Raw genomic sequence first — 19,495 nt, 5'->3', positions numbered from 1 at the left:
AATCAGTTGCTGTTCACATTTCAAAGGCTTTTGATCGTTTTTAGTATAAAGGTCTTCTAATTAAGCTTACATCTTATGGTTTGCCAACTGTTTTTTGTAATTGGGCATCCAGTTTTCTCTCTGACCATTCACTGCGGATGGTGGTAGAGGGCTCTTTGTGTTCTAACTTCTCCACTAATGCTGGTGTTCCCCAAGGTTCAATTCTTTCTCCCACTCTTTTCTTCTTGTACAGTGGCGGACAAAAAAAACTGCATCACTTGTAAATTTTGCAAATAATGTGTTTTGCGCTACATTGTGGGCTGCAGAAATGTTCGAAATGCATTTGTTAGATGGGATATATATCTCTGTGAATGAAATCCAATAAAAAGACTCCACCTGATATACCTAACTGCCATAAATATCTTCCCAAACAAAGGGTAAAATGCGTAATTAATGGAAATATGAGAAATCATGACAACCAAACATATATTTTATTGCATTTACGTGTACAAATTGAAATTACAAGTTAACGTAATAGTATTATGTACTCTAAATTAGCAAAATAAGTCCAAAACAACAACAAAATATTTTGTTGTTCCTCCTCGAGCTGCAGTTACAGCCTTGCAACGATCTGACATAGAGCTTCTGGATATACGGTTGCCCAATTTCGTGGTACCACACCCTTACAATTCTCTCCTGCAGCCGAATCTTACTTTTTGGCTTCTCCTGAACAAATCTGGGTTCAAATCTGCACTGTTGCTGGGCCAGCATTTCCAACACTGTAATGCCAACATTTTTGAGGTATGACTGCACCTTAAAGGAGAAAAACGAAGGAAAAGATTGGTGCAAGTATATTTTAAGCCTTATGAGACAAGAAGACAAACTCATCATTAAATCTAAATAGCATAAGACTTACAATTTTGCTGTGTGGCAAGGTGCTGAGTCCTATTGAAAAGTGCAGTTTTGGATGTCTGTGTGGTGATCCCTAATAACGGGTTTCAGGCACTCCTCCACGATAGCAGTGTAGGTTTCTGCAGTCACCGTTCCCTTAATAAACTTAATTCGCCCCACCTCTTTGCTTGTTATGCATCCCCAGACCATCTGACCGGCGGGGAACTTTACAATCGTTGTGCAGTTAGGATGGTATTTTCGTCTTTTGACACATCGCTTCCCATCGATCTCAGCTATGCAGGTTGAATTTCGATTCGTCAGAAAAGATGACGGTGTCCCATTGCTCTTTTGTCCATGAAACATGCGTTTTAGCCCAAGCAAGTCGCTTCTTCCTCATTTGTTAGGTCAACAAAGGCTTTTCTTCTTGGGCCAATAGGCATACAGACCACATTCTGTCTTTGGATAGTTGTTTCAACACGAGAGGCCATCTTAAAGTTCAGTTTTAAATCAGGAGCACTACCATGGCGATTACGAAGGTATAGCCGTTTCAAATATCGATTTTGGGAAGGCGTAGTCACTCTCTTACGGCCTGATCCAGGTCTTCACATCACGCTTTAATTTCAGCGATAGCACCCGTAGAAAGCCCTTCCTGGGATAGAGCAACAGCTACACTTTTTTTTTCTTGGTGTCACCGAACATAGGGAGCCATGCTTACACCTCCGCAAAACAGACGGCTGATGCAATAGCTTGAAATTACTGTCTGATGCAATACCTTTGCTTTGCGACAAACAAAATGACTGTAATCAAACAATATCTTATACGTTTCACTACAAATGTTACTTTTTTTAAGGTAATGCAGTTTTTTTTGTCCGCCACAATAGATGACTATATATATATACCGCATATAACGGATGGATAATTTATGGAGGAGTATATTGATCCCAGAGGTACTGGTGATGGACACAACCATGGAAGTTTCTCTTGAAGGGTCAATAAGCAGCGAAATCAGTCTTTTGAGTTTGGAGCGTTCCATCAAAGAGGAGATCCTGTGTAATTTTCCTATTCTGTTCTTTAAGGGTAAGGTAAGAAGATAATTGTAAAAGGAATCTGTCTTGTTGAAATATAAGTGGGTTCGCTGCTTGTACCTTGTTTGGGGATTTGAATCTTCGGTGGGTTAAAATCCCAACTTTTTTTATTTTTAATGCTTAGGCGAGGATTACTTGGCTCCCTCCAACTGGAAGCTCTAGTTTTAACTCCCATAAAAGACGCAAACCGACCACAGAATATTTTACATAAATTCGAAGCGCTCACAATATGGATTTTGTAATACCTTGGTCGGGAGTGTATCACTTAAACTCGACTTCACGTGATCTTTATGCCTCCTTGCAGATGATCACCTCAATGTCAGATACAGTCGAAGGACCTCACTCTCATATAGACTTGTCTTTTCAGTAGCTGACGCATTAGTACATTTAGTAAAGGAGTATGGCTTTAATCAATCAATTATTTCGAGTCTTACAGATAGTTCTCTAATTAATCAAATGCGGGGGTTTATCGTAGGGTTAATGACGATTGGTAGCTATTACAGTCTGCGGTCTTGCAGCTTAGAATACATTCATCATGGGTTACTCCTTCGTGATGAATTAAACTTTGATGGCGTAACAAATTTGACGATATCGCGTTCTCACACTCTCAGAAGCTCTCGAGAATACAACCGCACAGAGTTAAGTTCATTCTACTGGGGTCAATCCTCACTTCCAATTACAATGCACTCTTCGAAATTTTCGTCACTATTGACTAGTGCTTCAGATGATTCGTGTCTTACACACATTAGGAAGAGTCTAAGTTCATTCTACCCGAGCAGAATGAACTTATTTTACCTGCATTGAATATCTTTCTGTAGTATCGGACCAACTTCACCCTTCATTGCTTAATTTTTGTCGATTGCGATGGAGTCTTTCAAGATGACAACGCAACTATTCACCGTGCAAAATCTGTATGTGAATGGTTTGATAAACACTTCCAAGGTTTTCCAACATCATCTACTGTGGCCTCTTATTCTCCTGGTTTGAATCCAACTGAGAATGTGTGGGATATGTTGGAAAGCGCTTTCGGCTTCGCAGTTTTCTACTGACCATATTACAGCAGCTGATACGCATCCCTATGGAATAATGGTCAAATCTGGAGCTAGACTCCTTAAGACACGTAGTGGAATTCATGCCTCGACGTGCATGGTCTGCAATTCGGGAAAAAGGTGACCCTGCTATATATTGAATAAAAATGTCTAATTTTTTGGCCAGTGGATGTATATATTGTATGAGGATTAGCATAACACAGGAAAGGGTCTTTTAAATAGAACAGATTATTGTAATAAACAGCTCAAAGACGCAACTGTTTAAAAGCACCGGTAGCAGTGGGACATCATTCCAATCGTGTGACCAGGTGGAATACCTTCAGTGGAGTCCGAGGTGGAATAGTTACAGCTGAGTATGGTAATGTATGAATGAAAGCTGCATTTGATAATGTTGCCCCTTCTGAATGCCAGATAACATATTTCGGTCTAAGCAGTTTAAATTGGGTCGAGAAACCATAGAAGATGACCACCCGCTCGGGAAGACCAATGGACCTGACTAGAAACGTTCCAAAAACTGAACTCTGGTTATACAGGATTATTAGTGCCCATGATTGCTAGAAAATTTAATATTTCTGAGGAGCCTGCACTGGCCACCTTCGTGGACACTTGGCTATGTCAAAGATCTGTTTACACTTAGTGCCAAAAATGTTTACATCTCTTCAGAAAGAGTGCAGGGCTCTAATCGGCAGATCCACAAGGGTTTTTACAAGAATTGTGGTGATGAAACGTGGATTATCACTAGGATCAGGAAACAAAACACGAAATCATACAATGTAAATAACATTGGTCACCCTGCCCAAAAACTTGTACCGGACCCTCCCACGGGACGATCATGGCCACTATTTTTCGGGATATCGAAGGAATTCCTTTTACTCTGAGAGACTGCAGATTCCAAAAGTTAAACCACCTTCACTGCAGCACAGAACTGGCCCACAGTGATTATTTTTCTACAGAAATCTAAGAAACACCTGGTGGGTATCGATTTTCAAGTGGTGACGATCTCAAGGAAGCTGTAAATGGCTTTTTTCAGAGATCAAACAAAGACTTTCTTTTTTTAAAGTATTTTCTCTTTGCCTTCGGTATGAAGGGCATGCAATGAACTAAAGGGGATCTACATCTTGTAGACTACTTTGACTCGATGTGGCCGTCCAGGATAATAAAATGAAAATTAATTTCTTATGTCATGTGCTGTGTGAGGTTTCGCGTAGTCGCTTTGTCTTTATAGCTGTTTGGTTGCCAAAATATTTCCAAAGTATGTTTAAAGAAATAAAAAATAAACATTAAAAATTTGCTTTATTTTGCCAGATGAAGCACAGATTCAAAATACTTAGATATAAAGTCTCCACGCATAGATTTCAATATTTATTCTACGATTTCTCTTTGGCTTTTAAAATCAATCTTTTGCATGAATTGAATGCTCGCTTTATTAGAAAATACAATAAAAAATAATACTTTTGTTGTATTTTCAGCAGAGTGTCTTCTTCCAACAAAAGCCGTCTCATTCCTTTAGTAACTGTGTTAATTCTTCCCAACATCAGCCACGGAAGGGAGAGTCTGGCAGTGGATAAAAGTGGAGCCCATTATGCCCCATAAAGGTAGGCTTACCACACTTTTCTGCTGCAGAGTCAAATGTTTCAATATTGATAGACGATATGAATCTTAAACCAATATAATGTATTTTATCTCATGCTTCTGTCGTATAATCTTTAATGAATCTACCATGATGATAAAACTAAGGCGCAACTCAATAGAAAAAAAATAATAAATTAAAAAAAGTTGCGAATACATAAAGTGTCACAGACATATTCATGAGGTGTATATGAGCTAGGTATAAAATAAGCTCAGCCATCAACAGTCTGGGTGGTTACACACAGCTTATAACCCAGCTGTGTAGTCTGTTGTTCGGGTCTGTCGTACGTTGACGGGATTAACCCTCCCAATATTCCGGCCACGTCTCTGTACCAGTTCCAAATACAGGGTGAACTTTTGTTTGCCATAGAAATCTTCCATTATTGGTATAGTAAAAGAGCCAGGGAACATTGACGAGTTTGTCACTGCATGCGTGTCGAGCTCAGTTAATCCCAGACATTATAAAGTTCATATGAATAGGATCGTGTATATTTTCTTCCGCGGGCTCTATTCCCGCTTCCTTCCCCTTTCTTGGCTGGCCACGTGGCTTGGGCATCGTTCATTTTAAAAAGAAGCCGAGCCAGTTGGTCTACGTTAGATCGGATACGATAAATAAGTGGCTCTGGCAGCACTAGTCCTCAAAGTGTCATGGATCTCAACTGTTTTCATATCAGGATTCGCATCGCTGTGTGGAGCTTCTCTTGAGTATTTGGTTGATGGTAATGTAGACAATTTCTTATTTTCTGTTTTCATTCGTAAGATTTTTCACAAAGCGCACGATTACCTAGCAGTCATAACAAAATCCCATTTTATGTGTGAAGCGCTTAAAAGTAAAAAAAAATTCCGTGTAGGAGACAAAAATCCTGATGATTTATTGTCGCGATTTAAAAATTTACTTCGGAATACTGTGGAAACGAGGTAGAAACAAACTCAAATAGATTTAAAAATTTACTTCGGAATACTGTGGAAACGAGGTAGAAACAAACTCAAATAGATTTAAAAATTTACTTCGGAATACTGTGGAAACGAGGTAGAAACAAACTCAAATAGATTTAAAAGTAGAAATCAAAAAGGATTGAAAATGAGGTTGAAATAAACGCAAATTAAAAGCCAGATAGAAAGGAATGATTGGAATCGAGTTAGAAATAAACTTGCATTTATGTTGACGTTAGAAATAAGCACGAATTAAACCCGAAATTTAAACGATGGTTGAAAGTGAGGTAGAAACGAACAACAATTGAAATCGAGGTAGAAACGAACACGCATTGAAAGTGAGGTAGAAACAAACAATTGAAAGTCAGATAGAAATGAACAACAATTGAAATTGAGATAGAAATGAACAATTGACTGTGGGTAGAAACGAACAACAATTGAAAGTCAGATAGAAATGAACAACAATTGAAATTGAGATAGAAATGAACAATTGAAAGCGGGTAGAAACGAACAACAATTGAAAGTCAGATAGAAATGAACAACAATTGAAATTGAGATAGAAATGAACAATTGAAAGCGGGTAGAAACAAACAACAATTGACAGTCAGACAGAAATGAACAACAATTGAAAGCAGGTAGAAACGAACAATGGAAATTCAGATAGAAATGAACAACTGAAAGTCAGATAGAAATCAACAGTTGAAAGCGGGTAGAAACGAACAACAATTGAAAGTCAGATAGAAATGAACAATTGAAAGTCAGATAGAAATGAACAATTGAAAGTCAGACAGAAATGAACAACAATTGAAAGTCAGATAGAAATGAACAACAATTGAAAGTCAGATGGAAATGAACAACAATTGAAAGTCAGATGGAAATGAACAACAATTGAAAGCGGGATAAAAACGTACAACAATTGAAAGTCAGACAGAAATGAGCAACAATTGAAAGTCAGATGGAAATGAACAACAATTGAAAGTCAGACAGAAATGAGCAACAATTGAAAGTCAGATGGAAATGAACAACAATTGAAAGCGGGGTAAAAACGTACAACAATTGAAAGTCAGACAGAAATGAGCAACAATTGAAAGTCAGATAGAAATGAACGACAATTGAAAGCGGGTAGAAACAAACAATTGAACATTTCAGTTGTTCATTTCTGTCTGAAATGAACAACAATTGAAAATCGGTTAGGAATAAACAACAATTCAAAACGGGTAGAAATGAACAACAATTGAAAGCGGGTAGAAACGAACAACAATTGAAAGCCAGATAGAAATGAACAATTGAATGTATATGATATGTCGCTTTCAATGTGTATTGAAAGCGAGGTAGAAATGAACTGAACGCGAATTAAAAGCGAGGCAGAAACGCACACAGAGTGGAATTCTGTTAGAAATAAGTATGAATTAAAAGCAAGTTAAAAACAAACAAAAAAAACATTTGAAAGCGAAACAGAAATAGGGGTTAATTGGAAGCGAGGTCGAAGAAATTGTAGAGCAATTTTTTCGTGGTTTGTTTTGGCATTTATTATTATTTATTATTATTTTTAAACACAGCTTATCCTTCTTATACTTACTCCTTGTAACGTCCTTATGCGGACTTATCAAAAATAAATAAAAAAGAGGAGAGAGTCGGTAAAGTGATGTGGGAACATCAACTGCTTGTGTCGACAAATGGCCGCAGTGGCAATAAAATTGCCCGTATTATTTGTAGCCTATAATTATAGCGTTCGTTTGCCACTATAATAACAGGCGGCAATGAGAAGAAGGGAGCGAAGTGCGGTAACCGGGGTGGCTATCCTCATTCGTACGAACCTCCCTACAATGGTGACACACAGTTGGACACGGGTGAAACTAATGTTCGGGCAATCGCCTCTTTTGTCCATTTCCTCCCTCTCTACGAAAGACAAGACCCCGGATTACATGAAACGCCAACTTTGGCGTGGGACGCAGCGGGAGTTTACCGCGAGAAGCGGACCGGGCACGTGAATGTACCGGGAAAGAGGGCTAGCATCGCCAGACTCCAGTCTCCCAAAGGACAACGCGTGGTGAAATGTACACGTTGATGAACGCCATTGTTCCAGCCGCACGCGGTTCGCTCCCTCCCCCTCCCCCATCCTCCCGTTATCCAATCCTACACAGAATAGGCAGTAGTAGTAGTCGATATCTTTATTAAATCGCTACGGCAGGCTAGCGAGTATACACGCTTGCCTCAGTGTGCTGTTCCTTAATTAATTCTCCCGAATCGTTTGTGGCACGCTCTGGACGACAAACAAAAACGCGGGAGTCGATCGAATAATAAAGGGGGAAAAAAAATCGAGTTGGGGGGGAGGGAATGAAAGTTCCGTGAACCTGATCTGATACTGCGAGCATTACTGTTCGTAATACGGTGAGACGAATAATAATAATAAAAAAAAGAAGAGTGACAAGATTGTTTTGTCCTGTTCATGCAGAAACTGAGTTTTTAAGGCGCTTTTTTTTTTTTTTTTTTTTTTTTTTTGCAAACTCGTAGTAATTGGAGAAGCTGTTCACACTATTCGAAGAGGACAACAGGATAAAACAAAAACTCTTTAATTTTGGAGAGTTTTGAAAACCGGGATGGATTAAAAAAAAAAAAAAAGAGAGAGAGAGAACAAAATGCGGGGTCCCCCTTTGTAGTCTTCTTTGCCACCAACAGAAAAGGATTTGTTTAATTAGTTTGCCATAGCTTTTAATTTTTCCCAACAATAGCAGTCCATTTGCGTCTTTCTGATGCTCCACGCGCCTGAAGGAAGTGCTTATTATTTGGGAGAAGTTGCATTTAATATTCCTCCGCAAGTGGACCTTAATCTCCAGCGTCTTTGTAGAGTAATGCTGCTTAATTAATCTCATATTGTGGAAATACTTCGCCACGAGTTGCCTCGGTACTGTATCGCAAATGAAGAGTACTACTCCACGTTACGTTGATTTATTTGTTGGAATTAATTTTTTTGCGCATTTCTCAGCTAATATTTTCATTATCAGGACTCGAAGAAAATACCGTTTAAGTTAGAAGAAATTAAGGACGTAGCCACGAAAGAGGAAGAAACAAAATAAAAAAAGAAATCCACTGTGGCAAACACAAAACTTCACTGTATATTAACACCAGAATCTTGGTCATGGTGAGAAAAAAAAAAAAAAAAAAAAAGCTTTCAACGCCTACTAGTTTTTTTTTTTTCTTCTTTCTCTCTCTCTCTCTCTTTTTCTCTCTATTGATGGTATAAGCATCCAAGGCACACTCTCAATGAACGCCATTGTAGTAGCGGCAGCAATTGCCCGCGGTAGTGGTCATTTCGATCGGTAGTTCCGTTATCTTCTACACATTCAGGTCCGAGAGAGAGAGATCTTTTTTTCTCTCTCTCTCTGTTGGTGAAGAGGGTTCTTGCCTCTTGGCTTGCTAGCTCTTTCCCGGTATAACCTTTGACCCTAAAGTCAAGATTCGGGCCAAGGAAGCCTATCAATAAAAACACAGCAGCAGGGATAGATTGATCTTCTGTAACCGACTCCTCAGTGAATAGCTGCGCAATTTAGATAATGGACTAACCTAGAAATTTATTAGGATAAATACAAAATGCGCATATATTTTTTTTTTGTATTAAAATATAACAATTGAATTTATACGATAAAATTAATTTTTTTTTAATAACAAATTAGTTTTATTACAGACAAAAGTATACCACTTTTAAGTTTAGAATTTTAATGTATATATAAATATTGGGATGGGCTAAAAAGTTCTTTTTATGTGTGGGGTCATCCAGGAGTAAATACAACAACGTGAAGCAATTTTGACTCTCCACTCGCTGACAGGACAACATTACACTTTCATGACTGAACCAGCTAATCTAGCACTCATCCCCCCGTCCTGTCTCCCTCTTGCAGGACTTTCCCCTCTCCTCTAACCATCTCAATTGCTAATAGGTCGTGGAGTGTCGTTTGTCTACTGTCTCGCACCCTGGTCTGACCTCCCCGACTACGTCATTATGACACGGGAAACTTGCAAGAAGCCATATTTTGTTATTACAGCGCGTGCACCAAGGTTCGAGATTTGGCGCCTCGATAAACGTGAGGAGTAGGGTTTCCCTCCGGATCGTCTGCTTCGGGTGAAGCCGTACGAAACTGTCGGCCATGATGTTCACTGCGGCGAGTTAAAAAAAAAAAAAAAAAATGCAATTTATTAGGATGCGTAAATTTGAAAACAGAAATTTACCTATTCGTGGCAAAAAAAAAAAAAAAAAAGAGGGAAATCTGGTGTCTGAGGAAGATTTAGAGGATTACAATCGACACTTTTCATCATTTCCGGTTTCAGGTAAACCGAATGATTTTACGTCACTTCCGGTTGATAGGTACTCTTCTCCATCCAGTTTATGAAAGAGGAGCAGAAGAAATACTAGACGGAGCTGGATCTGAAAAATACGGGGAAGTTTTTTTGGTGGGAGGAAGAAAAGCACAGCCATGTTATTGTTCGCCAAATTTGTCACTCACTGAGACTGATGAGGGCAGTAATCAGTCTCTAATTCGTGATTGTTCAGAATTTGCATAATAGATCTTACAATACCTGCTGTCAACTCTATAGAATTATTAATTGGCAGTCTGGCTCAGCGCAATAAATTATCATGACACGATTCAGTGTCGAGGAACATGTTCTTGTCCTTGACGTTCAAGTAGATCTCCTTATGCCTGTAAATAGTCTTTTCATGTATAATTAATCATTATAAATTGTGCACAATGTATAGATTACTTTCAGCGGCGAATAGGGGAAACCCTGGAGCCCGCCAAAAAAAAATAATAAAATACTTTGAACTATGCCAGTCTCAAGAGCAGCATATGCTATGGTCCCTCACTCATAATCTTCAGATCTAACTTCTGTGATTTCTGTTGGCACTTGAAATTAATATTTGTACTGAAAGGGAAGAGACCTCATGTGGTTCAGGTGATCCGTGAAAAACAGGGTCGGCTTTAGGGTAAGGCCGAGTAGGCACTGGCCTAGGGGCGCCAAGGTTTAAGGCCTTTTGTGTCCCCTAAACCTTGGCACAAATTAGTAAAATCAATCATTCTAAAAAATGAAAATCTTCGCATCGGCGGGCTCAGGTGCCATCAGTCAATGTAGCCTAGGGGCGCCATATACCCTTGAGTCTGCCCTGATGAAAAATCATGGGATGTGGAAGCTTCCTTCAGTGAAAGAATCAACGTATCAATAGATATAAAAGGCAAGCATGATCCCGAACTGTGTAGCTAATGCAAGAAGTTTTATCACTCACAGCAGAACAAATTTTGTCTTCGCAATGAGTTGCCCTGGTATTAGAATTAGTAGTGTAGTGGCAAATGGTGCAATAAAGTTGGCTTATACATCATCAGCCAAAAAAAAAAATACTTCCAACATCACCTGTCCATTTACTCTAAGAATTTGTCTAGTTCTCCCTTAAAATTATCCAAAATATCCACGTCAATATCATCAGACGGAAGTTTGTTCCAGCAGTCTGGTTGAAAGCAAATTTCCTCACATCTGTCCCGCAACCATCCTATCTCAATTTGAATTTATGCCCCTCATGTGTGTAGTCAGTAGTAAGAGGAAGAATTCCATCAGCAGCGAGCTTGCTCAATGCAGTCAAAGTCATAAACACCTCCTCAATCAAATCACCCCGCAAGTGCCTAGACTCCAGAAGCTGCAATTTGCAGAACGGAAGTCTTTCTTGGTAAGAGCACTGCTTTGTTCCCTTCACCAATCTCGCTCCTCTTCTGTGCACCCGTCCCAGCAGCCCTGCATTCTTCCTAAAGTGAGGCCTCCGGACCTGTATGGAGAGTACTCAAAATGTAATGAAATTTTTATAGATTTCATTACAGAGCATACCCTGATTACTGTGATGAACTCTGGTAACCTTCTTATCATCTGCAACCTTAAAGCTTGATATGATCTCATCAATATAATCAATAAATATAGAAAATAACAGTGGGCTCAGGACAGAACTCCACCAATACCATTAGTCCGAGAAGGGCAGTGCCCATTGAAGGGAAATAGACAAGAGACAGGTGTTTGAAATAAAACGCGTTGCCCCGGTATTGCACTAACTTCAAACAAATCTTGGAGTAAATGGTAGATTAACCTTGTGGCGGTGCAATTTTTTGAATGTAGTGCAATGCCAAAAAACAGCATTTGTCATAAGTTGTACAATATCGGGACAACTCGCTGTGAAGGCAGAGTGTTTCCTACTAGTGGTAAGATCTTTTGTCTTAACAAGCAGTTTTATCTTCTTGAAAGTTTTTTTTTCTTCTTGAAACCAAAATACTGTTTATTTGTTTAGTCATAAATTAAAGGAAACAACCCATGTATCTATACTATATTTAACCTATCATAGACAATGTGTTTATAATGGTCTTCAGAAACGTTTTCTTTATTAAAATAATCGTATTTACCATCTTTCTTGAGAGATATTTTACCATTACTCCTGCCCCAAACCTAAAGATGAGTTGCCCAGTTTAAAAATATATTTTTTAGCCAGAAAAAGACAACGTCACAACCCTTGTACTCGTACTCTGCCTAACATACCACATCCATGTGAGTCAAGGCAACTCTTTTCTGTATTCCGTTATAACTAAATGATGATAGTTGGAAACTTTTCTTTCCTTCTGCTTCTTATTCTTCAAAAATCACTTCTGAATGACAACATACACACCACTTCACAGTGTTATCGAAATTTAAAGATTTCTTGGTGTAATCTTCTCCAATACTCTTTGCTATCCCAAAACGGTTTACCAATTGTCTTGAAATCTGATCTGTCGCAAACTTTGATTTTTTTTTCTTTCTTTTCTGCCATCGATTCCTGATTTCAGATATATCAAGTGCCTTTGTATCATCGAAGGGAAAAGGGGGTTGCATTAGACTTACATGTGTTTCGGAATCCCTGGTCGTCTTGTGCCAACTCTTACAGTTCCCATCTCCATAGCAACTGTCACCAGACTGATCTTTGCGTCCTCAGTGATGAAGTTGATCAGATATCTCCATCTCCTTTGGTGCGGCGGAACGCCCGGACAGACACACGGACCAAGCATACCTCTCTATATCGACTCTACCGCCCTCGACCAATACTGTAATCGATAAGGTTTCCAGGACAAGTGCGGGTAGAGCTCTCGTGCCTGAACATTGAAGCTTCTCGCTAGGATACCCTCATTACCAGATCACTTCACTGCAGGGTGATGGGGGAACAGAGTTAGGGGAAAGGAGAAGTGGTTGAATCGATATATTTATCAGTGGATCATTTTATGTCTTCTAAACTTTGCCTTCTGTTGCTTCATAAATACAGACATCGAAAATGTTGGGAGAATTGAAAATAACCGGGATATAGTTGGGTGTTTTTTATCTGCTAGGCTTTTCAAGCAGGTGGGCCATTTAAAATTTTACTATTAAAATTTACAGCTGTAAGTATAAAGGCCTTTTTTAGGTGAAGATACCCCCCCCTCCCAGTTTTCATCACGTTTATCCTGTTCACTAGGCCTACCTTTCAGGTTGTTTATCCCCTCGTATCTGATCACTGGAAAGTTTAAAATCCAAAGCTGGTAAAGAGAATGTGGGTATTCTTATTATTTCTTCTCTTTTTGTGGAGGGGAGGGATGGATAGTTTAATAAACCTGTCGCTTTATAACAAATACTAATTTCTTAAAATATCTAGAAAGATGGATAGATTGAGAGAAAGAGATTTTCTCTCTTTTTGTTTTTCTTTGTCTGTTTTGAAGCTTGTGCACTCATCATTAAATTTTACCTGATAGATTGTAACTCTCTGTGACTTTTCTCTATCAGTCCATCGACTAAGAAAGGTTTCTGAATAAGCATTTGGTGTAAAATACCGTATGGAGTTACCATTTTAAGATTTTTTTAAGAATTTTTATTTCTTCCTTTCATTTTATTTCGACTCTTAGAGTAATTGATTAATTAGAGTAATTTCACTCAGGTTAAAGCGAATTTAAGTACTATCTAAGTAGTATTTCTTTCTTTTTCTGTTTTGTAATACAGAAAAATGATGCTATCATCCCAACAGATTTAGAGGCTATGAGAGAGGGAGCATCATACTTAAATACAATTATTATTCTATTTCCTGCCTTTATAATTCTGCCAACTTTATAATTATTTGTAGAAAATTTATATGCTAACAACACCTTCTTATCTGCACTTCTAACTACTTTCAATAAATTATCACAGGTCAAAGATATGTTACTTCGATTTTAGTGTCCAATGATTTTACATCTTTTAATTAGCCCGATGGAAATTCTCCCTCCCCACAGAAAGAACATCAAATTTTCCTTGAAACCAATCTCTGAATTCTCAGTTATGACTATCCTAGAAACTTCGGAGACCACACGCCTTCACATTTCTGCTCTCACAAAGCAATTCAGTTGTTTCATATATTTCGATTTAGAGAAAAAACTGAGAGATTTAAATTCTGATTCTAATTCTGAAAACAACAGAAAATTTCCTTAAAATGCTCTTCTTTCCGAATGTAATCAACTGGCTTATGGCAGAATTGAGTTTATCATTTCTCAAAACAATACATCAACCCACGGCTTGTATTGATGGCCCTTTCAAAACATAAATTAAAAATTTTACTGAAACATTTTCCTAGAAAAACATTATTCTTTTATAATGTATAAATAGCAGAATTTATGCGTATCTTTGTGTACATATAAAGAGCATTATTAAGACAAACACGATCGTTGATATGATGAATACGTTTACCCCTATTAATATCAATAGATCATTCACAATGATTTTAAAAAGACTATGTGACGTCATCAAAGGAAGCGTAATTCAAATCCCTGGAAAATTTATCTCGGTTGATCATTTCTGTATATTTAAAACACCGGGTTATTTTTTAATTTCGTAGCTAATATTGAAAAGATAAGTTAGTTTTCTTGCTTATTATTATTAAAACAAAGTTTTTAATGTGAAAAACTCCTTATATTTATTTTAAACATATTATTATCTTTTCAGGATTGAAAACTTTATGAATCAATAACCCTAGGCTATTGATATGTACGCTAAAAATATTACACAATGTTAATAATCAGTTCGTATGACGTCATCACAGGAAGTGTAGAGTTCAGTGAAAAATTTGTGTTGAACTGTACATATAGAACACAGTTTGTTTTTTTTAATTTGATAGCTAATATTGAACAGTTAATTTTCTTATTTATTATTATTTAAACAAAGATTTTAATGCTAAAAATTCTTTATATTTAAGTTTACATTTATTGCCTCCCCCCCGCAAAAATTTAGCTTTCAAAAAACTTTTCTCTATGAGAATCAAATAGCCCTACCTTAGCATCACTAATTTCTTATTTGATTCCCGGCAAGCACGCCAAATTATAAATAAATCTACATTTTCGAGCGAATAAAGCAATTTTTTTAGACGCACGAGACAAAAGTGAGAGAGAGAGAGAGAGCGAACAAACCGACTCTCAGGATCCTCCACGTCCTTAGAGCCCTTTTGTTTCGTTTATTCCGTGTCTAACAGCGAGAATTAATCCTATTTTAATGAACACTGTGTCATCAGCTGCTTAGGCATTCGCAAAAAAAATTCAAAAAGACGTTTCACGAAAGATGGGGAGAATGGCTAGACTGCACGTGCATTTTTACGCTAGTCACTCAAAAGAAACTTTTTAAATCTCGTGTTCGATGGTTTGTGTGTGCGTGTGTGTGTGTGTGTGTGTGTGTGCTTGCTTGCGTGCGTGCCGCAATGTTGGCGCAACAGGGGAACGCAACATTGGCCTGGCCTGTACGCGTGCACGCGCACCGCCCCAGCATCGCCGTTGTGACACCGCCCGTCGCGTGCTCACCAATCGCAGCGTTCGCTTATCAGTGGCCGGGGTGCCAGTCTTGGTATCTGTGTGCGCGCCCCTTCTTCATCCTCCACCGTGGGCAGCTGGACTTGGTGTGGAGTTTGATCTCCTACCAACTTCTTCCGACTTCGAGACCAACGTCGACAGACCAATTATCTGTCTAGGACCAGTTACCTGGTTGCCGCCTGGCCGACATCTTGTGTGCGTTTGACCCTTCGAAGCAAAAGTACGCCTCTGCGCCGTTTTCATCTCAGCCCTCATGTATGGTACCGACTCTTCCCTACATTATAAAATTTACCTGTTATGTTTTTAACTTAGGCTTAACTATACGTAGAAGAAAACGAGTGCTTTATGTGTGTAATATTATTGGTGTCAATTGTAAATTGCTATTTTATTTGAGAAAAATTAATCAAAATAACTTTTTATTGAATATTATAGAAAAGAATTAAATATCTTCTAATAGTTTATTATTTTCAATAAAATAGTTTGTTAAAATGGCGAACGAATTAAGAGAAGCATTTGCATTTGTCTAGAAGTCATTATTCAAAGATATCCAAAATATTTATTACGATGTGTTCACGTGATTTTTTTTCAAAGACAACTCGTAGTCCTTTCTAATCCACACCTTTATTTATAGCCATTTTTTATCTATAATCGTAAACTACAGCTGTATTTTAGCTTCCAATTTTGCGATTTGTTTGTCTATTCTGTATATAATTAGTCTTTAATACTTTTATTTCTTTAAAGGGGGATCTTCTACCCTTTAATTAATAGGGACGGATTCCCTTATTTAAATTTTGCCTCCTCCTCCATAGTTAAAGAAAGGATGTCATAAAGGAATTAGTTCTGTTATTTCTTATAAAGGAATTAAACGTGGTGGATAATTATCACATTCATATTTAAAAAAAAGCAAAAATTATTAGTGTGTAAAAGCCCGATTTATCCGATTCTATTGATTAGTTAGTCTTTTTGGCTCACATGTTTGACCAAATATACGATTTGATCCAAGTTAGAATCCAGTACTTCTATTGACATGAACTTGTTCCGATCTTTTCGTTGTTGTTAATATTTATAAATTTAAAATTACTCTACTAATAGTTTGCTGTAATATCTCATAAACAAATACACCCTTTTGTACATGAACAGGTACAAGTGTCTGTTCACGGGTCGATTTGCATGGTGTTTGAACTGAACAGGGGAGATCTCTATTCCGTCCCTCTGAGAACGGCTAACTACTCTTTCCCAACTGAAGGCCTTTAAAATTTCTCCATTTTCGAGCGGGTTTCGAACCCAAACATGTTTCAACTTGGGGAACAGTTATACCTTCACGGAGGGCTGTAATTTAGAATTACAGTCTTTAAAATGGTGGGGGATATTTCCGAAAAATGACTCTAAATCACCTTTCATTTTGAGATTTGATCTCTCCTAATTTAAAGTAATATTACAACGTTATATTTTAAAAGAAAACTCAAACTGAAGCAAGAGTGACAGAGATTAATTATAAATTTAAAAAGTTTTCAAGCTTAAAGAGATATGCAATGATATTCGCAAGGACAATAAGAGCAACTTAACCTGCGCAGCGAATTCGCAAGATAGGTGGCGCTGAAAACAGTAATTTTGACTAGAATTAAAAACGATTGTCATTTTCTTGTATTTCCTCTTATACTGATGGAATTCATAGTTTTAATAATATTATCCTTTAAAATGTTTTAAAACTAAATTCTCTAAGGATGTTTAATCTAATATAAAGGATAAAAAAACTCCTTCAGGATTTTTGATTCCTTTTGATCCCTATTATTATAATTACACTTCATAGAGAGGTATTTTTGTACATGAATTTTAATTTTTAAGTTCACCAAGTTGAACTTAAAATTTTATATTATTATATAATCCATAAAGAAGAAATATTATCATTTGTGTGTTTTTTTTTTAATACTTTTCTTATTGATGGTAAGCTTCAACTCCACTCTTAACTGAGTTCTGCCAAGGATTGGTGGATGACATTTTCAGGATGGAGCCCGGAAGCTACCACAAATATTTCTGAGGTAATTGTTAACTGTGGCGATAGTATATTGGTTTTCAAAAAATGCTATAGTCAATATGTAAGTTCCACTAGCCATCCTGGAGCTATAGCTCAGTATCATCATCAGCCATTTTCAATCCACTGCAGGATGAAGGCCTCTTCAGCAACTTTCCGGTTCCTTCTGTTTTGTGCAATGGTCATCCATTTACTGGCCACGAACTCCTGAATTTCATCTGTCCATCTCCGTTGTTGTCTTCCTGGATTTCTTTTAGCTCCTCTTGGGTACCATTCTGCTATTTTCTTAAGCGTTTTTCGAACTTTTATAAACTTTAGAATGGAAGATGGACATGTTCGTTAATTTCGAATCTAGTCTGCGGTGTTATACCAAACATATTTATTTATTTCAACACTGAAGACGGGTCAATTAATTCAGTAAGATCGATACTTTGAAGATATGTTAAAATATTTAAACACCTGTTTTTGGTGAATTTAAACACGATAGTACTGCAAGGCGCATAATATTTAGATAAAACCTGAAATATTATTCCCAAACACGTGCTGTTTCATAATTCACAAATAATTAAAGAGGTAGAGGTACCTCTCGAAACAGTCATAGGGTTGTAGCCTCATCAGTTCATTAAATTTACGCTTTCTTCGATAAAACGTGCTTTAATTTTGTTGCTCATATTTAAAATAAATATTTGTATAGTAAAAAAAAACGAAGTATGTATAAATCTTAAGACATTTTACGAAGAATATATTAAAATTTACAAATGCACTATAAAACATAATTACCTGAAGTTTATATAAATAATTCAAGCAGCAGAATAAACATTTCAAAATGTCAGCTAGTAAAAGTAACTCTTCCCCACCCCTGGAATGAGCGAAATGTTTTCTTTACGCAATCATTATCCACACTGATGATGAAAACATCTTTCTTCCATTCCATACGTTTTGTCTCTGCGCAATTATAAAATTACACTATAATTTCAAGGTTTTTTTCACCCTTCTTGTTCTTCGTTCTCTTCCCTGTCTCTCTCTGCGATCTTGTGCTTAATCACCAAGCACATTACTAACGTTACCGAGAGGCTGGAAGTGTGATAATCTCCCTAATTATAGAGAATGAGCACAGATAGTATAAATCAATTTCCAGTGACTTCAGCGAAGGAGAAAAAGCCGAGCACAAAAACTGCTGAATTACTAATGATCGACAGTTTGCAGGCGTTGAAAAGGGATGTAATCTCTACCGTTAATCGATGTTTTTGGCTTAAAGGAAATCTTTAGAAAAGCGTTCGTTATCCTTTAACGGTCAATACACCTCCGTGTGTGTGTGTGTGTGTGTGTGTGTGTGTGTGTGTGTGTGTGTGTGTGTGTGTGTGTGTGGACCTGCTGGAGTTTGAACGACAGAAAAGCAAACTATTTCAAAAGCTTCGAGGATCTAATCCCCTTGTTTAATCCGTGACAGAAGAGACACAAAGCTAAGAGGAGACGAGATAATGGGTGTATTGTTTTTGCAAATTGACAAAGAAGCGAAACTTTTAAGTGTTTCTTTTTTTTATTCCTTCAATTGCACTTTTGAAATGGAGGAACAGTTTTCGGTTGGATCCCTTAAGATTGAAAAAAAATCCCTGCAAAGTAGGAGTTACCTCCAAAGATGCTAATTATTAATTACAATTGCTAGATAACAATTGGTTTCATTATATTGCTATAAAAAGCTAAATTGTTTTAAAGCTTTTAAAGTTTATAAACTTTATTATTCTATAAAAATAAATAATTTTTATTTGAATTTTTTTAAAATTTTTACTAGAATGTTTAGGATTAAAAAAACACCGTTTTATAATTATAACAAAATTCTACATTAAAACAATTATATTTTAAAAATCTGTCTTATTAGAGCAGCCAAGTTCAAACTTATAAGCCCATGTGTATTATGTCCAAAAATTGGGCGCGTTCTATGATCAATTTTTCTCTTTTGTGGATGAAAATCCTGACTTTCCCAGGGGAGGAACTTTGCTGTCTACTGAGATCGACTAACTCAACTACGGAGTGAAAAAAAGT

General features: G+C 37.3%; 1 protein-coding gene across 1 annotated transcript in view; it reads left to right on the top strand.

The window, feature by feature from the left end:
- The first annotated feature begins 10,199 nt into the window (after positions 1-10,199).
- Positions 10,200-19,495, top strand: part of LOC150082149 (paired box protein Pax-6-like) — a 53,982-nt gene continuing 44,686 nt past the window's right edge. The window contains exons 1-2 of the mRNA XM_090380437.1: positions 10,200-10,265; positions 15,579-15,675. Of these exons, the coding sequence (XP_090236563.1) occupies positions 10,200-10,265; positions 15,579-15,675 (163 nt within the window). The remainder of the gene's footprint in view (positions 10,266-15,578; positions 15,676-19,495) is intronic.

The sequence above is a fragment of the Mastigoproctus giganteus genome, chromosome 8, assembly GCF_048544385.1.
Source record: "Mastigoproctus giganteus isolate SK-2022 chromosome 8, ASM4854438v1, whole genome shotgun sequence".
In the NCBI taxonomy this organism is placed as follows: domain Eukaryota; kingdom Metazoa; phylum Arthropoda; class Arachnida; order Uropygi; family Thelyphonidae; genus Mastigoproctus; species Mastigoproctus giganteus.
This window is presented reverse-complemented; position numbering and strand designations above follow the sequence as displayed.